Source organism: Rhododendron vialii, chromosome 5a (genome assembly GCF_030253575.1).
Source record: "Rhododendron vialii isolate Sample 1 chromosome 5a, ASM3025357v1".
Lineage (NCBI taxonomy): Eukaryota > Viridiplantae > Streptophyta > Magnoliopsida > Ericales > Ericaceae > Rhododendron > Rhododendron vialii.
In genome coordinates, this window is record NC_080561.1 from 42,866,983 (window position 1) to 42,881,562 (window position 14,580).

The 14,580-nt window shown below is 38.6% G+C and overlaps 2 protein-coding genes across 4 annotated transcripts; both read right to left on the bottom strand.

Moving 5' to 3' along the window:
* Positions 1-1,892, bottom strand: LOC131326187 (protein RETICULATA-RELATED 3, chloroplastic-like). Of its 2 annotated transcripts, none has more exons than XM_058358846.1 (2): positions 1,815-1,892; positions 1-1,421 (listed from the first exon to the last, which is right to left on the bottom strand). In XM_058358846.1, the coding sequence occupies exon 2, from the start codon at positions 1,342-1,344 to the stop codon at positions 244-246; it is 1,101 nt and encodes a 366-aa protein (XP_058214829.1). In that variant the 5' UTR covers positions 1,345-1,421; positions 1,815-1,892; the 3' UTR covers positions 1-243. The 2 variants fall into 2 exon arrangements, with proteins under 2 accessions (XP_058214829.1, XP_058214830.1); XM_058358847.1 differs by lacking the exon at positions 1,815-1,892 and adding an exon at positions 1,519-1,811.
* A 1,737-nt stretch (positions 1,893-3,629) lies between these two features.
* On the bottom strand, positions 3,630-10,442 carry LOC131326188 (KH domain-containing protein At2g38610-like). Of its 2 annotated transcripts, none has more exons than XM_058358849.1 (7): positions 9,755-10,442; positions 9,499-9,593; positions 8,143-8,294; positions 6,118-6,234; positions 5,400-5,516; positions 5,063-5,206; positions 3,630-4,282 (listed from the first exon to the last, which is right to left on the bottom strand). In XM_058358849.1, the coding sequence occupies exons 1-7, from the start codon at positions 9,835-9,837 to the stop codon at positions 4,136-4,138; spliced, it is 855 nt and encodes a 284-aa protein (XP_058214832.1). In that variant the 5' UTR covers positions 9,838-10,442; the 3' UTR covers positions 3,630-4,135. The 2 variants fall into 2 exon arrangements, with proteins under 2 accessions (XP_058214832.1, XP_058214833.1); XM_058358850.1 differs by having other exon boundaries at positions 9,499-9,590; positions 9,755-10,224.
* Between the last annotated feature and the right edge of the window lie 4,138 nt (positions 10,443-14,580).

A 14,580-nucleotide genomic window follows, 5' to 3' on the forward strand; every position in this document is an offset into this window, starting at 1 on the left:
TACTGACAACCATACTTAAATTACCAGGAGAAAAAAAGAAGAAAACAAACCAAGCTAACCATCAGCTATTGATCATCTTCAAAACAAGCTAGCAGGATAATTCCAACATAGAAAACAACTAACTATCGTTCAATAACCCACTTAATGTGGTTTATTCATAGATAGATTAAAAAACAGAGAGAGACGAGAAGGTTAAAACTTATGAAGCTCAGCACAGCCATTTGATTGAGTTTGAAATTACTTTCAAGTCGACTGATTGCTTGAAGAATCCTCGCTCTCATTAAGCAACTTCTCCTTCTTTTCAACCGATCCATCTTCATCTGTTGTAACCACCACCTTCTTCTCTTCACCCACGCTTTGCGAACCCGTTAATCTTGCCAATACCACAAACGACATTCCTCCTAGGACATTGTTCAAGCATCTCAGAACCACCACCGACGACTTAAATGCCACCGGCGGAAGCGCATTAGCTAGCAAAAACTCCACCCCATTCAGAGTTTGGTATCTCAAGTTACTGCTCAAACCCATGTGAATTGCCCAGGTACCTGCATTCAAAATCGTAGGTGGAGCCTTATTTGGTGTCTCAAATTCGGGATCCATCTTCTTTCTCAACTTTATCAGTCCATTTGAGAGTGCAGTCCCAACCAGCCCTGCCGCGAAACCCACAGCAGCAAATAGAGTTCCTTTGTACACAAAAGTTCCCAACCGATTGACAAGACTGTAGGGTCCAGGTTCAAACATGTGGCTGGTAGGGCAACTGGCGAAAATTGAAGGGAGGGTGGAAGAGGAAACAGACATGGTGGGTGCCAATAGATACATGAGTACAAAATTGAGAATGCATCCGACAACTAGAGTTGAAAACACGAAATCAAGCTCATTGAGTCCGAAATTAGGACGAGACGCCATGTCCCCAAGAACACAAGCGGTTACACCAACCAATTCCTCCATTAGAACCTTGAATGGGAATTGGGGATCTGCAGCAACTCTTGATCTCCATCCATTCAAAAAGGCCCCAATCGGTCCAATCCACGAGGAGGAGGAGGTATCATCAGAATCTTCATCTCCGCTCCACCCATCACTGCTGTCACCACCTCCGCTGCTGCTGCCACCGCCATTTCCCCATCCAGCACCGTCACTGCCATTGCCACCACTACTAGCGCAGGGAAGATGGAATTTTTGGAGGAGGTTGGGGAGGAAGGATTCGGCGTGGAGAGGGGAAGATGGAGGCAAGGATATGATAGGGAAGGAAATTGATTGATCAAAAAGGGGACGATTTCCGAAAATCCGATTGGAGTTGTTCCATGAGATGGGAGGAAACTGAATTAGTCGAGCAGTAACAGGCATCTTCACCCCAAGTGGAGCTTCAATTTTAAACCGGATTTGAATATTGGTTCCACCTTTTTCTTCACCACGAACAAACCCTGATAAAATAAACGATTAAATCATGGTATGATCGGATTAAAACAAGAAAAATGTGTGAACTTTAAGCAGCGCCGGCCCTAGCCAATAGTAGCTTACAAAGGCGTTGCTTCAGGCCCCCAAAGAAATGCTAAAAAGAAGAGGGACCTAAATGCATAGAAAGTACAACATCTGAGTTGAATCTTTGAATGGATTCACTCCTGGTGTGTGGATCGGACTCCTGAAGGTGTGTACTTTTTTACTGAACCCCATATTCTGGTGTTTGCATAATATTCTCGATGTTACATGTTCAAATAGGCTTCAGTGTAAAAATCTCAATCACACAAAAACAGCAGCAGCAGCAGCAGCAACAACAAACAAACACAGAGAGAGAGAGAGAGAGAGAGAGAGAGTACCTGCTGTAGTTGTTGGGCTGGTAGAGATTCGGATCGATTAGAAATTTTGGGGTACAGGCAAATATATATGTCCCAATAATTACATAAAAGTCCTAGATCTTGATCCGTGTCTCAATTTACTCCCTGTGCTTGTATTTTTTAAGTATCATAAGACTTCTAATCCAGCAACAATATCAAATGGAGGCAAAAACCACCCTTTCGAAAAATTTGTTCAAAATCTTAAATTTCGAGTAGTCACACCACATGCAATCAAATTTTATGGAGTATTGTTGGGGACTGAAAATCTAAACTACATATCATAATATTGTCACTGTGGTGTTTGAAGATTTTCAAACTATTATGAATTTGTGTACTTGTTTGTGTCTATTGAGACTCAAAAGTGTCTTTAGCATGACTAGAACAAGAAATGGATTGCTAGTGTTTCAAACCTTAATTTGATTACTCCTTTCATTGAACTATGGTACGTACATTGACAGTCACTATCGGACGTACACAAACACTTGTGTATACATGTGTAAACACATATATATATTGTCATACACACCGTCGCATTCTCATTAATTATTTTGCTCATCCTGTTTCCATGATTTTAGAAGTTCAATTACATAGGAACACAATTCTCCAAGCAAAAACAATTTCCTGTAATTCGGCCCTCAAGTTGTTTTTCTCATCTCTGTACAAACAAACACTATTTCTGTATCTCACCTACCATATACCCCACAAGAAGCGCCCCAAGCAAATATTAGACGCATTGATAAGTGAAAAACAAAACCTCTGACCCACCCCCCAACTGGATCCTGGGATATGTAATAGTCTTTACCTTGGTGGAGTTTTATACAGTGTTCCTCTTTGCGACTTGAACCGTTCATTATATAAAATATACTAAAGCATATCATTGTGTAAAATATTGAGTTGTTTACAAATTAATAGCAACATGATCACAAAACCTTTTTTCTTAAACAAATCGATGACCAATATGATTTTGGAGAATTAATTATTTCACAAACGTGTCTGATCACATAATTAATACGAAGGCTATAGTTTCGGAATCTATTACTCCCTCCGTCCCTTTTTAAGTGTCCTGCTTCGTAACTTCAACTTATTAAAAAGACATCATCATTATATCTTTCACATCAACTTTTTCCTCCACTTTCTCTACTTACCCATCATCATTACACTTTTACTCACTTACTTTTCAAAATGGAATCTACTTTTATGGACAAAATAGACAATGCACTAATTTTTACCCACTAACTTTACAAAATAGATATTTATTAAGGGACAGCCCAAAATGAAAAACTGGACACAAAATCAGGGACGGAGGGAGTAGTATATTTCTAAGATTCTCATACTAAAATCCGGAAAAGATCAATGTCACGGAGATAAAGTCATACATTTGCAAACATAGATATTTCTTGTATTCATCTCTCTTTTGTTTTTTTTGGTATTTTAAGATTTTCATGTTATTTTTTAGTGAGGTTTTGTCGCTACAATGATTGCTGAGCAAAACAATTTTAAAATACTTACGAAGGAAAGCAAAAGCATTGGAGTTCCGGGCCCATCAACAACTACTTTTGTGTTGTGGACTTCTCATCAAAAGCCCAATCAAGATTCCTTCATTTTCTAGCCATAAAACTCAATTCCCTCCTGTTGTTAAAGCTTCATAATAAGGTCTTTTTGTTCAGGTCCGAGTAGTCCGCATCTTTACACTTACGATTCTGGAACGGAGATTTTTTGAACCCTAGTTTATCCATTCTTCTCCAGACATGACTACCAGCAAAAATAATGTAAGTTTTAACAAGCTAATCACAAAGGAAAAAAAACAATCATAATGCCTTGATATATTCAAGTCAAATACGAACTTAGTCAGATCACTACGATCCTTTTTCATACAGAATGGAATACAAGTGATGAAAATAAATCATAAATCATGAAACATAATACAACTACAAAATTCAATCCATTTGCTTAAGACCTTCGGCTACATTGTACCAACGCTGTAGTCCACTCTAGACATGGCTACTAACAGATGAATAAATTCAATGGATAATGAAGTTTACAACATCAGACATCCCCAAACCAAAATTCAAACCCAACTGCCCAACTACATAGAATCAAACTTTTTTCTCTTTTGTTTTCCCTGATTTGATTTCTGTCTTTCAAAAATTAGACCAAAATAATAAGAAAGCTCAACTAGAAAACTCACCACCAAAGTCTGGTAACCTTTTTTTTGGTAGCTAAGCATAATTGAGGCATACCCGAGCATTATACCAGGAAGCAATCAGTAGACACAAATTTTCAACACCAATAGATAAGTGGGCCTAACGGCCTGTTTTTGCGCGTTTCATTCCGCTCGTATTGAAAGGTGAAACACTACCACTAGGCCCAGGACTCTCTTCTCTGAAATTGGAATTTAGCATAGCTAGCTCACGCAACTGCTGCCTCTTGATAAAATCCTGCGACTCATCCTGCACAAAGAACAAGAATGCCAAAAAAATGAGAGCGCAGAAATTGAGACAGCTAATCCCGTAGACTTTGTTCTGCTACAAAGCTACTCCTTGTTAACATGCATGGGCGAGTGGAAATGGATTGAAAAACTGACTTCATTTAAATAAGGCGCTGACTCTGCCAAGAACACTGGCATGCTCAACAACGGACTAGGTTTTTGAGCATGCCAGTGGCAGAGAATGACTTCTAAATGCCAAATACTCCGTAAATGATTTCAGTAGCCAAAAACAAAAAACTGATCGAGGGAAAGAACAGCGAGTATGATGTTGCTCATTTTCCTCATTTTGCATCTACTCTGCTAGATTTTTGTTATTAAAAAATGAAAGCATATATATCTAATGGAAAAGAGCAAGGGAGATAGTTTACTTATCCAACTAAAAGGACAAGCAAAATTAAAAATCAACACGTACAATACGAATTAAGACAAAACATTTTGGTCTAGGTAGACATAATCTCCTTCAAAATTATGTTCAAAGTCTTAACCGAAACTACTTGTCAAGTAGAGTCGTCAACATTGCAGGAACTTAATCATGTGTACTGCATAGTTACCATTCAAAGGGATACAAACCAGATAGTCCAGTGATGGATGCCTCACCCCATTATCCTATCTCCCTTCCCAGTAATTTATCGCAAATTTGTAATATAAGTCACAAGTATGCAGGCATTAAAGCAGGAAATGAAAAAGTACATCTGATTTCCATAAAGCAGGCTAGAGGAAAATTCAGGTTTGAGATAAATACCACTGGTTTGAGCAGTTCTTCAATGATCTCCTGTGCCTGTCTTAGCCTCAAATCAATAACATTGGCGGGTAAATCAGCTTCGATCAAGATATGGAGCTGCTCATTCAGGTGCTCGTAGCCTGGTCTTCCTCGTAGCTTCTCTTCCTAGAGATTGCAAAAGCACAGAAGCAAAATTAAGCTCACATGCTAAGACCACTTCTAATTAAAAACAAAGCAGAAGATATTCAACAGATCTACTTCTCGTATTGTGTTCCCTTCTCCACTGAGTTCTAGCTGAGCCCTAATCCAGAAACAGTACTATAATGAACCCAATAAAAAACAATTACCCAGTATGTACCTTGTCTGGGTCCTTTATTGATCCCTTTCCTCGGATGTAAACACGACATCCTGTAGTAGCTTCCACCCTTTTTAGTGAATTCCCCCTAGGGCCCAGAAGACGCCCAACAAAATTAAACTACCTTCCATAGACAAGTCAATGGGTTAGTTACCATTCTTCCCAAAACAAACGCCTTCTCCTCAAGGATTTGGCTTAGAATTAGAAGATTCTGTGAGATTATTCCTCATGCTTGGGATTTACATTCAGAAGTTCAATGGGGCATTTCCAATTGTGAGAGAGGTTCCTATCCAATCTTTCCTTTTCAAACTTAGCCTCTCAGCCTCTATCTATTACATTTGGAAGGAGAGGAAAACTAGAATCTTTTAGCATATTGGACATGATGTTGCTATTGTTGATAAGCAGATTGTGAATGAAGTGAAAGCCTGTGCAGTCTCATGGAGGAAGATTCCTAAGACTACTGAAAATATTAGGATTTGTCTGGGGTGGAGCATTCCTGAGATAGTGTTTGGTCCATCTTAAATTTGCTTTCAATTGTCTGTGCCATTGTTTTATGGGCTTTGTTTTCGCTGTTTTGTATTTGATTTTCAGTCTTGTATTGTTCAATTCCTTCTCAGGGTTTTTCCTTGAGTTTTTGGGCGTTGTCCCTTTATAAAATTGCCCTGTTCCAAAAAATAAAAAATAAAAAATGATTGACCCTTATGTAACACTAAAAGCTTACATTTGGATAAGTATCCACTGGAATATCTAAACGCAAAATCTTCTTCACTGTATATGAACTAGGACTTGCCGGCGCTCCTTGCCAGTCCATCGTCATCCCTGGGTGTCCACTTAATCTCTGCAATGTCAGCGCCAAAAATCAATGTTTCTTTTCATAAATTTTTAAGGGAAACAATCAAACAGAGAGGCGAGGACCTTATATACAGGAAGAAGACATGACAATCACAGTTCTGTGAACACGCCTACAGAGAGAGACTCCAAAAGTACCAACACTCAAAGGAAGTTGGACAAGACTTCTACTTCAAACATTTACGCAGCCAAATAGCAATAACACCGAAAAGGTATGCATGCATCAGCACAACAACTAGGAACAGGACAGCGTGTCTTGCAAAAACTTCTTTACCAAGACATGAAATATTCTACAATACAGTTAAGATATCCCTTCCATAGAGAACTCCCTCGCAATGGTAAACAAAGAGAGCCTCTCTCTCTCTCTCCCCCTCACCAATTGGTATCGGTGGAGTGAGATGGGAATTTTGTTCAGATCTCCAATTGATTAATTCAAATCTCTACCCATCATCATAACTGCATTTCAAGCTACATCTCAACTTCTGAAGAAACAGAGCAGCAGTTATACATTGAACACCCCCACAGGCTTCAATATTGAACTTTGAAGGTTTTTCGCTAATCTAGCAAGATGGAAATGGGGTTAAAATTCCCGAATGAAGCAAAATGGAAATGGGGGTTAAAATTACCAAATGAAGGATATGTGGTCAAAATAAAACCAAGTTAGCAATTTAGATTAACAGGCTTAAATCATCTGTTTGAAAGTGTACTAGAAATTCACAAACAGTTGTATCTTAAATTAATGAGCTAGCATTTCTTGTTAATCGACAACATGGTTTGGCCTAAAAACTTCTGCAATAGCGCAAGTTCCACAGGTTGCCGAACACCTTAGATTAGCACAACCACATAACATGCAAAAGAAAGATTTGAATTCAAAACAATAAAAGAACATAATAAAACAGACACACTGGGAAAAATCACCTATCTTATAATTGATACTACTTCATATATTCACTGGTACAACTTGTTTGGTTATACTGCAAAGCAGTGGTGAGATATTGCGGTAGATTAAAGAACAAGAACCACATCCAACTAGCATTGAACAATCATAAACAGGATAAACAGTTGGGAACACTACCAATACAAGTGTTTCAGCTCATCACACCAACTCTCTAGTTCTTGGCTGTCACGATCCAACATTGTATGTCTGTAAGCAGTATTCATGAAGAAAATGGATGACATCTGTGGTGGGCCGAACCAAGAATGGGCCTAGGACGGGCCCAGTAAAGAGAAACGGGCGGAGCCCAAGTCTGAGCTCCCCCAGCTGGCCTCGTCAGCATTGAATGAGCATAAGCCCTGTTTAATATGAGCGAAGACCGAGAGGAGTTGGGCCGGACCGAAGAGTCCAACCAACGGTTTGCAGCCCAATGCATTGACTCACAGCTTGGACCTTCGGGTCGGGTTGGGTCGGTCATTCAGGTCAGTTTGCCCCATGAGGCCACGTGGAGGATCTTCCTACCGTTTCTATGAAGACCTGGAACGTTTACGAAGGAAGGCGGTTATTCATGACGTCAAAGGGCATACGCCGTACGTCATGGTTACCCTAACTTGGAGAGCAGGTACATTTGCCTATATAAGGGGAGGGATAAACCCTAAAGAAGGTACGCAACCCTACGTCTAAGAAATACATTCTCTCTCTCCTGTATACTGACTTGCTCGTCGGAGGGGCGAGAGGCGGCCAACCGCCTCACGCCTTGGTGCAGGTTCGCAGCAGAGCGAAGGAGGAAAGATCCGAAAGAGTTCGAGGAGAAACCACCACACCACAACATCCAACTATTCAATGTAGCTTGGAAAAGAAAAAGATGCAAATAAAGATGAAATGATCTTATCAAAAAAAAAACATTTGAAATGATATACATTAATAAATCGTTGCTATAGTGAAACTGATGAGTCCACTTGCCTCATGAGGAAGACCATTCCAGCCACCCAGTCCTGGTCCTGTCACATTTGACATAAGGTTTGAAGAAGCCATGGGACTGGGGCTTCTGTGCCGCAATCTGTCAAGTTCACCAAATCCTTGATTGGGCATCATCCCCGACACCCGCAGAATCTCTGGATAAAATAAAGGAGCATTGGCAATAGGAGTTAACCTCCCCAATCAGTACGGGAGAAAAAACGTACCATAGAAACGGTGTCATTCTAACTAAATAAATCACGAGACAAAAGAATTCGTACAACTGCAAGACCTACAAGCCTGCTCAACGAATGTAAAGGGCCATGCATTAATTTTAAATGCCAAATAAGGGAACAGAATCACTTAAAATTTAGCAAACTCCCAAACTAATGGTTAGTGGCAAGAACAGCACTAATAAAGACAGCTTGGTGGATCTTTTTCCACAACCTATCCTTCTATAGTTCAATACCGGCAAATAACTAGTCGGATGTCCTAGAATGCAAATTGAACTCCCAAAGTAACCACACCGATAAATACTGCTACAGCATCAGAAACAGAATTCAGACCTCCTAGTTTCCACACCAGCCTCCAGATAATAAAATACAATGAGACCAAAGGACAAGTTTTCAAGTCTACAATGATATAGCTACTTTATGCAGCATTTCTCATTCGAAGTAAGCAACCACCAATAACATTCAATATATAAAGATGCATTTAAATGATGTTGCGATCAGGACATGTAAACTTCAAAAAAGGGATCAAGCGGTCAGAAATTATTCCATCGTCATGTGCTATACAATTCCACCAAAAAAACTGAGCAATGTTTGCCAAAGCTCACACAAAAAGGCAATTATGCTTTGGTAAGATAATTTTATGCACTGCAAAAGCAGTCCAGCAGATGATTCCAAAGATTATCGGAACATTTACCATTCCCTTGAAGGCTTGAACATTGATTACATTCACTATACTTCAATTACCAAGACAAATTTTTTCCCCCTTCATGTTTACAGCATTTTTTTGTTGGAGTGGCTTCAAACATAGGACATCTCCACTTGCCTACGGAGATATTAAACTTGACCCACATTGTGAAACAACTTACTTTAGTGTCTCACATACTGTGCCGAACACGACTAGTTAAAAAGAGAGATAAATGAAGAGGGACGCATGAATGAAGATCAAGTACAGGACAAAAAATAAAACATACTATGGCTCATGAAGGTAAACCTTGTCGAGTAAGATCAACTTGTACTCTGGGCCGAAAAACAAAGACAAGTCCAGTGCCTAGAAGTTTCTGAAACACTCATAAAGATTAACCACACAAAACCTAGAATAAAAAAAGAGAAATGGTGATATCAAACTAACCTTGATTCAAGAGTCTGCTACATATTGGAAGGACCTGAGTGAAAGGTGAAATCTTTTGATGCTCCGCCAACAGCTCCGACAAGTAGTGATTGCTGCTGCACACTCAGACAGGCACGGACACGTGAAAAATGAATGAACCCCCAAATCGATTCAACCCACATGTATAATCTTCAAGGGACTGGAAAGCATATATTATCCAAAACAAAGATGAAGAACTTTCAAGAAGTGATTATTATAAGAAGCAGCATAAACATACCTGTTAATAATGTCTGGGGCGCCTCTAATCTGCGGAGAAGCAGCTCTGGCAGGTGAGAAGTTGGGATTGTAGAGACCTGACATCGGATATTTCGACCAAAAACTTTAACGGAGTACTTTCAATTCAACGGTTTAGGGTTTAGCGGCAGTACAGACAGATAGAGAGAGAAGGAAAAGTGGGTTTGGTAGAGAAAAGGAAGGGTCGAAGCTCGAAAGATCTGCGAAATTTGCAGAAAGCTAGAGGGAAAAAAAACCCTTGATTTATTTATCGGTACATGTGTCTGTAAATTTATTTTGACCGCAACATTTAATATGAAAAGGGAAGAAGCTGGTAGAAGTGGGAATAAAAGTAGAGCTGAATTGTTTCCGGTTTTTTTTTCTTCCCTCTATATATCGTGGGGTGGGTGATGAATTTGAAACGAGATTTTTTCAGAGATGGGGTTAAAAATGGGTGGTTTTCCAATTTCACAGTGGAATGAGGAGGATGATAAGAAGTGATTCCTCTTGGAATTCACATTTGTACGGAAGTGTAATAAAGTAGTACTAGTAATTGGTGAGTGTCACTGTGAGCTATGAATGAACAGAGAGAGAGGGACACAGGTGGTGGACATGCAGTAAGTCCCGGGAGCAGAAAGAGAAGTGGTTCCCACACCCTCCTCCTCCGCAGCATGCGGCCAATTGCAATTGATGCCGTAAACCAAGCCAGTCCCAGCTGGACCGTATTTACACAGAAGAGTGGCCGACACCAACCCCCAGACAGCGCCGTTTCCCCATAGGCATAGCACGTGGTAAGCATTTATTTTGTGGCCGCTCGGCTCAACAGTGAAAATACGAAAGGAAAACAGTGATACGGCTGCGCGTGTTCACTCACCCTCCTCTTCCCTCTACTAGGTTAATGTTTGGGGAAAGGTTTGCGGGTCTATTGAACCAGTTTCAGCCCAAGCAGATTGACGCCATTGATGGAAAATCAGAGCTTTAAACTTCATAGAACCCCGCCGTTGTTTGGGCGAAGTCAGATAATGCATAAGCGAGCGGATGCAAGAGTGTGAATGTAAAAATATTCTTCAAAAATCTCACAAACAACTTAAGGCTCTGTTTGGAACTCAGGGAAAAGAAAAAAAAATAAAAAAGAAGAAAAATGAGAAGAAAATGGGAGAGAATATTTACTATTCACTACACTTAAAATCTTTATTTCTTTCTCTCTTTTTCTACAACCAAACAATAGGAGGAAAAATTCTTTAATTTTCTTTTCTTTTCCCTGAGTTCGAAATAGAGCCTAAATTTGTGGCCAACGGGTTTGATGCCGAATGATATTTTCTCACTTTTTCCATATGAAAGGTGAGTGTTTGATTCTCTCTAAAAGCACAAGTATATGGTGTGATGATTTACGCCCATTTATTTTTTGAAGTTTAATTGTGCAAATGATAAAAAGATATTTTACCAGATAAAAATATTATCTTCATGATAGAAGATATATTTTGCTTGGCACGATCGTGAGTCATTTTTCAAGTTTTGGCTTTGTTGCTCGACTAAAAATTATGTTACTTCGCTAAGTTTTCTATAGCCCCAATCTTATCTACTTATAATTTTTTTATTTTTTTTTTGCATAAATCTAAGACTTAGGATTTGTTCTAAAAAACTTTCTGTGTAGAGCAAATATCAACCAAATACTGAAAACTAAAACCAAATTTTTGTTGGGAGAATTTTTTTCAAGTCCATTATACCACTTTCCAAACCCACGAAGTCCACTTCTAAATTCTGTAACCTCCTAAGTCCACTAATCTATTAGTAAAGATATAATAATCCTGATTAGTCTAATATACTCCTGCTTTCAAAAAAAAAAATTGCCCCGTTTTTTTCTCCATCTTCGTATTTTCCTTCATATCAAACATATCCATTTACTCCCATTACAAAACCCGTCCCCCTTTCCCCCCTCCCCCCATTTCCAAAATGAACCAGACTGAGAGGAAAAAACAAGCCATTGACCCAACGAACCAGACTGAGAGTCCTTCGTCGTCATCGGGCTTCTTCGTCGCCGGTCCTTCTTCGTCGTCGGTCCTTCTTCATCGTCGTCGGCCCTCCTTCGTCATCGTCGGCCCTCCTTCGTCGTCGCCCTCCTTCGTCAGTCGCAATCGTTCACCAACGATCGCACCTGTTCACCCACATTCGTCTCCGTTGCGCTAGTCGCCTTTGATTCGCCCTCGTTTCAGTTGGACGCCGTTCTTCACCTTCGTCAGATCTAGTAGCCTTCGTTTCAGTGCTAGTTGCCGTTTTTCGCCTTCGTTTCTCCATCGCCTTCATCAGATCCTACAAAGCAATCGATACACCAGGTATGTTTCTCTTCGTATATATGGTTATAAACCTAAGTTATTTGCCCTGTGATTGAGGGTTTTGTACACAGCATCCAGGGGAAAATTTATGATTGGTAGCCGTCGACTCTGAGACCCTGCTCTGAGTAGATTATGTTTCTCATCGTATATATGGTTATATAAATGGTTTGGCTCAGTTAAATTAGGGTTTTGATTGCAAGTAGATATAGTTATATCAAACTCTAATCGGTTAGGTATTGGTTAAGTTAAGATAAGAGTGTTGATTGTGAGTATATGTGGTTATATCAATCTTTGATCTGATATGGTATGGTTGAATTAAGTTAGGGATTCGATTGATAGTATATATGGTTATATCAATGTTGGTAACTGAGTACAATTCAAGGTATATATAAGAACTCATTAGTAAAGCACAATTGGACAGTTAATAATATATAACGTTATATGTGCCTATTTTATAAGTTTATATATGGTTATATATTCAGGTCTATAAGCCGCTGCGTGGACCAATTCAATAACTTAAATATATATGGTTATATATGATATACCGTATCATTTTCATTGTATTGCAATAGCATACAAATATTACATGTTCCATATTAGTTTTGATATAATGTTATATATGATCAGTAGACTTGCGGAAGGTTATATATCATGTTTTCACCTTAAATATATATGGTTATATATATTATATAATGTTACGTGTTTTATTAATGTCTTGCTGGCTTTGGAATGTTTTTGTACTTTTGTTTAACTGTTGTTGGGTAACATATATGGTTATATGTTCAAGTCTGTTAGGACCGCTGCGCGGACCAATTCATATAGGATTGTCTACTGTTATTTATGGTAACATATATGACTATATTTGAATGCTAGTGTTTAGGTTATACATGATTCTTGAATCTACTTTATTACCATGCTAGTGTTTAGGTTATATATGTTTGCATATGTTTAACTCTGTGTATCTTTGCAGGAATGACAAAACCAAATCAGAAAGATAAAAAGTTGGTACCTGTGGAATGAACATATAATGTCCAGCCAATAGCAAGGATGGATCCTCCAGCACGGATGAACCAATGAGATGGTGATAGAGAAGGACTGAGATGGTGTCATTGGGACAATTTTAATTTTAATTTTTTATTTTTTGTGGGGGTTTGAACAAACTTTGTCTTCGATGGTTCGAACATTAATGATGTTTCATTTTGATCAAGTTTTGACTTGCCCGCTAACTTAGGTCGTATATTTTGGATATATTGAAATTGATGGCGTGTTAAGGTTTGATACTACATTGTATATAATGTTAAAACGCGAGCTGATGAATGAGTATATAACGTAAAATGTAAGTATCTCACGTTAATTGTGAATTGATGAACGAGTATATAATGTTATATAACGTTATATATGTACAATAACGTTATATTGACATTATAAACAACCAAAATCATTTTAGGTTTGCATCCTTAATATCGTTATATGTGGTCTTCTGTCATGAGTGAATGAGTATATAACGTTAAATGCGAGCTGATGAATGAGTATATAACGTAAAATGTAAGTATCTCACGTTAAATGTGAACTGATGAACGAGTATATAACGTTATATATGTACAATAACTTTATATACAGTGTATCAGAAAAGAAGAATCTTCTGTCGCTCTATTCCAATGTAACTGCCGGGATTTCAAACGTAGAACGGGTAATGGGGGATAATGGGCTAAAGCATGGGATTTGAATGGAAAGGGTAATTTTGTCAGGCACTATTTCCCTTTTTAAATGTAGTGGACTCTATGCTTTGTCAAATACATATTAGTGGACCTAGTGGGTTAGAAACATGCTATAGCGGACTCTAGGCCAATTTTTTAATTTTGGTTTGGACCCGACTATTTACAATTACAAAATTTCTTTACGTAGTCTGTTTTAAGCCTAACCCACAAGTTTTATAACAATTTGTTATACACAACCTAACAAATATCCATCAACTTTCAAAAATACCCTCTCCTTCCCTCCCAATTCTCTCTTCTCTTCACTCCCGAAAACCACACCCATCACCACCACACCTTCATAACCGCCGCCTTCACCAACACCCAAAAAAATTGAAATCTCCCCTTCCCCCCTCTATCTTCCCCCGGTCTTCTACCACCACCACCTCTATAACTAACACCAACAAAAAAAATCGATACACAATCAAAAAAATTTAAAACTTGAAAATGTTTGGATACACATTCAAAAAAGTTTAGAAAATATTTACAAACATTCCCGGTTCTCTCTTCTCTTCTACTTAACACACAACCACCACCATTGTGTATCCAAAATTTTCAAAAAAAATTCCCCGACATAGTCGGATACACATTCCTGAAAATTTTAGACAATTTCAGATTGAAAATGTTGAAAATGTTTACAAAATTCAGATTCTAATACCCAAACACTTTATAAAGATGCGTCATGTATTTTTTTGGGTTAAAAATGCATATTCAAAATGCATAATGCTTCGTATAGCGCATAT

Excerpts from the sequence above, each read along its gene's own strand:
- LOC131326187 (XM_058358846.1), bottom strand. The coding sequence starts at position 1,344 with ATGCCTGTTACTGCTCGACTAATTCAGTTTCCTCCCATCTCATGGAAC.
- LOC131326188 (XM_058358849.1), bottom strand. The coding sequence starts at position 9,837 with ATGTCAGGTCTCTACAATCCCAACTTCTCACCTGCCAGAGCTGCTTCT. Across the intron at positions 8,295-9,498 it reads TAGCAGACTCTTGAATCAAG|AGATTCTGCGGGTGTCGGGG; the intron begins GTTAGTTTGATA and ends TATTTTATCCAG. Across the intron at positions 4,283-5,062 it reads AAGAACTGCTCAAACCAGTG|GATGAGTCGCAGGATTTTAT; the intron begins GTATTTATCTCA and ends TTCTTTGTGCAG.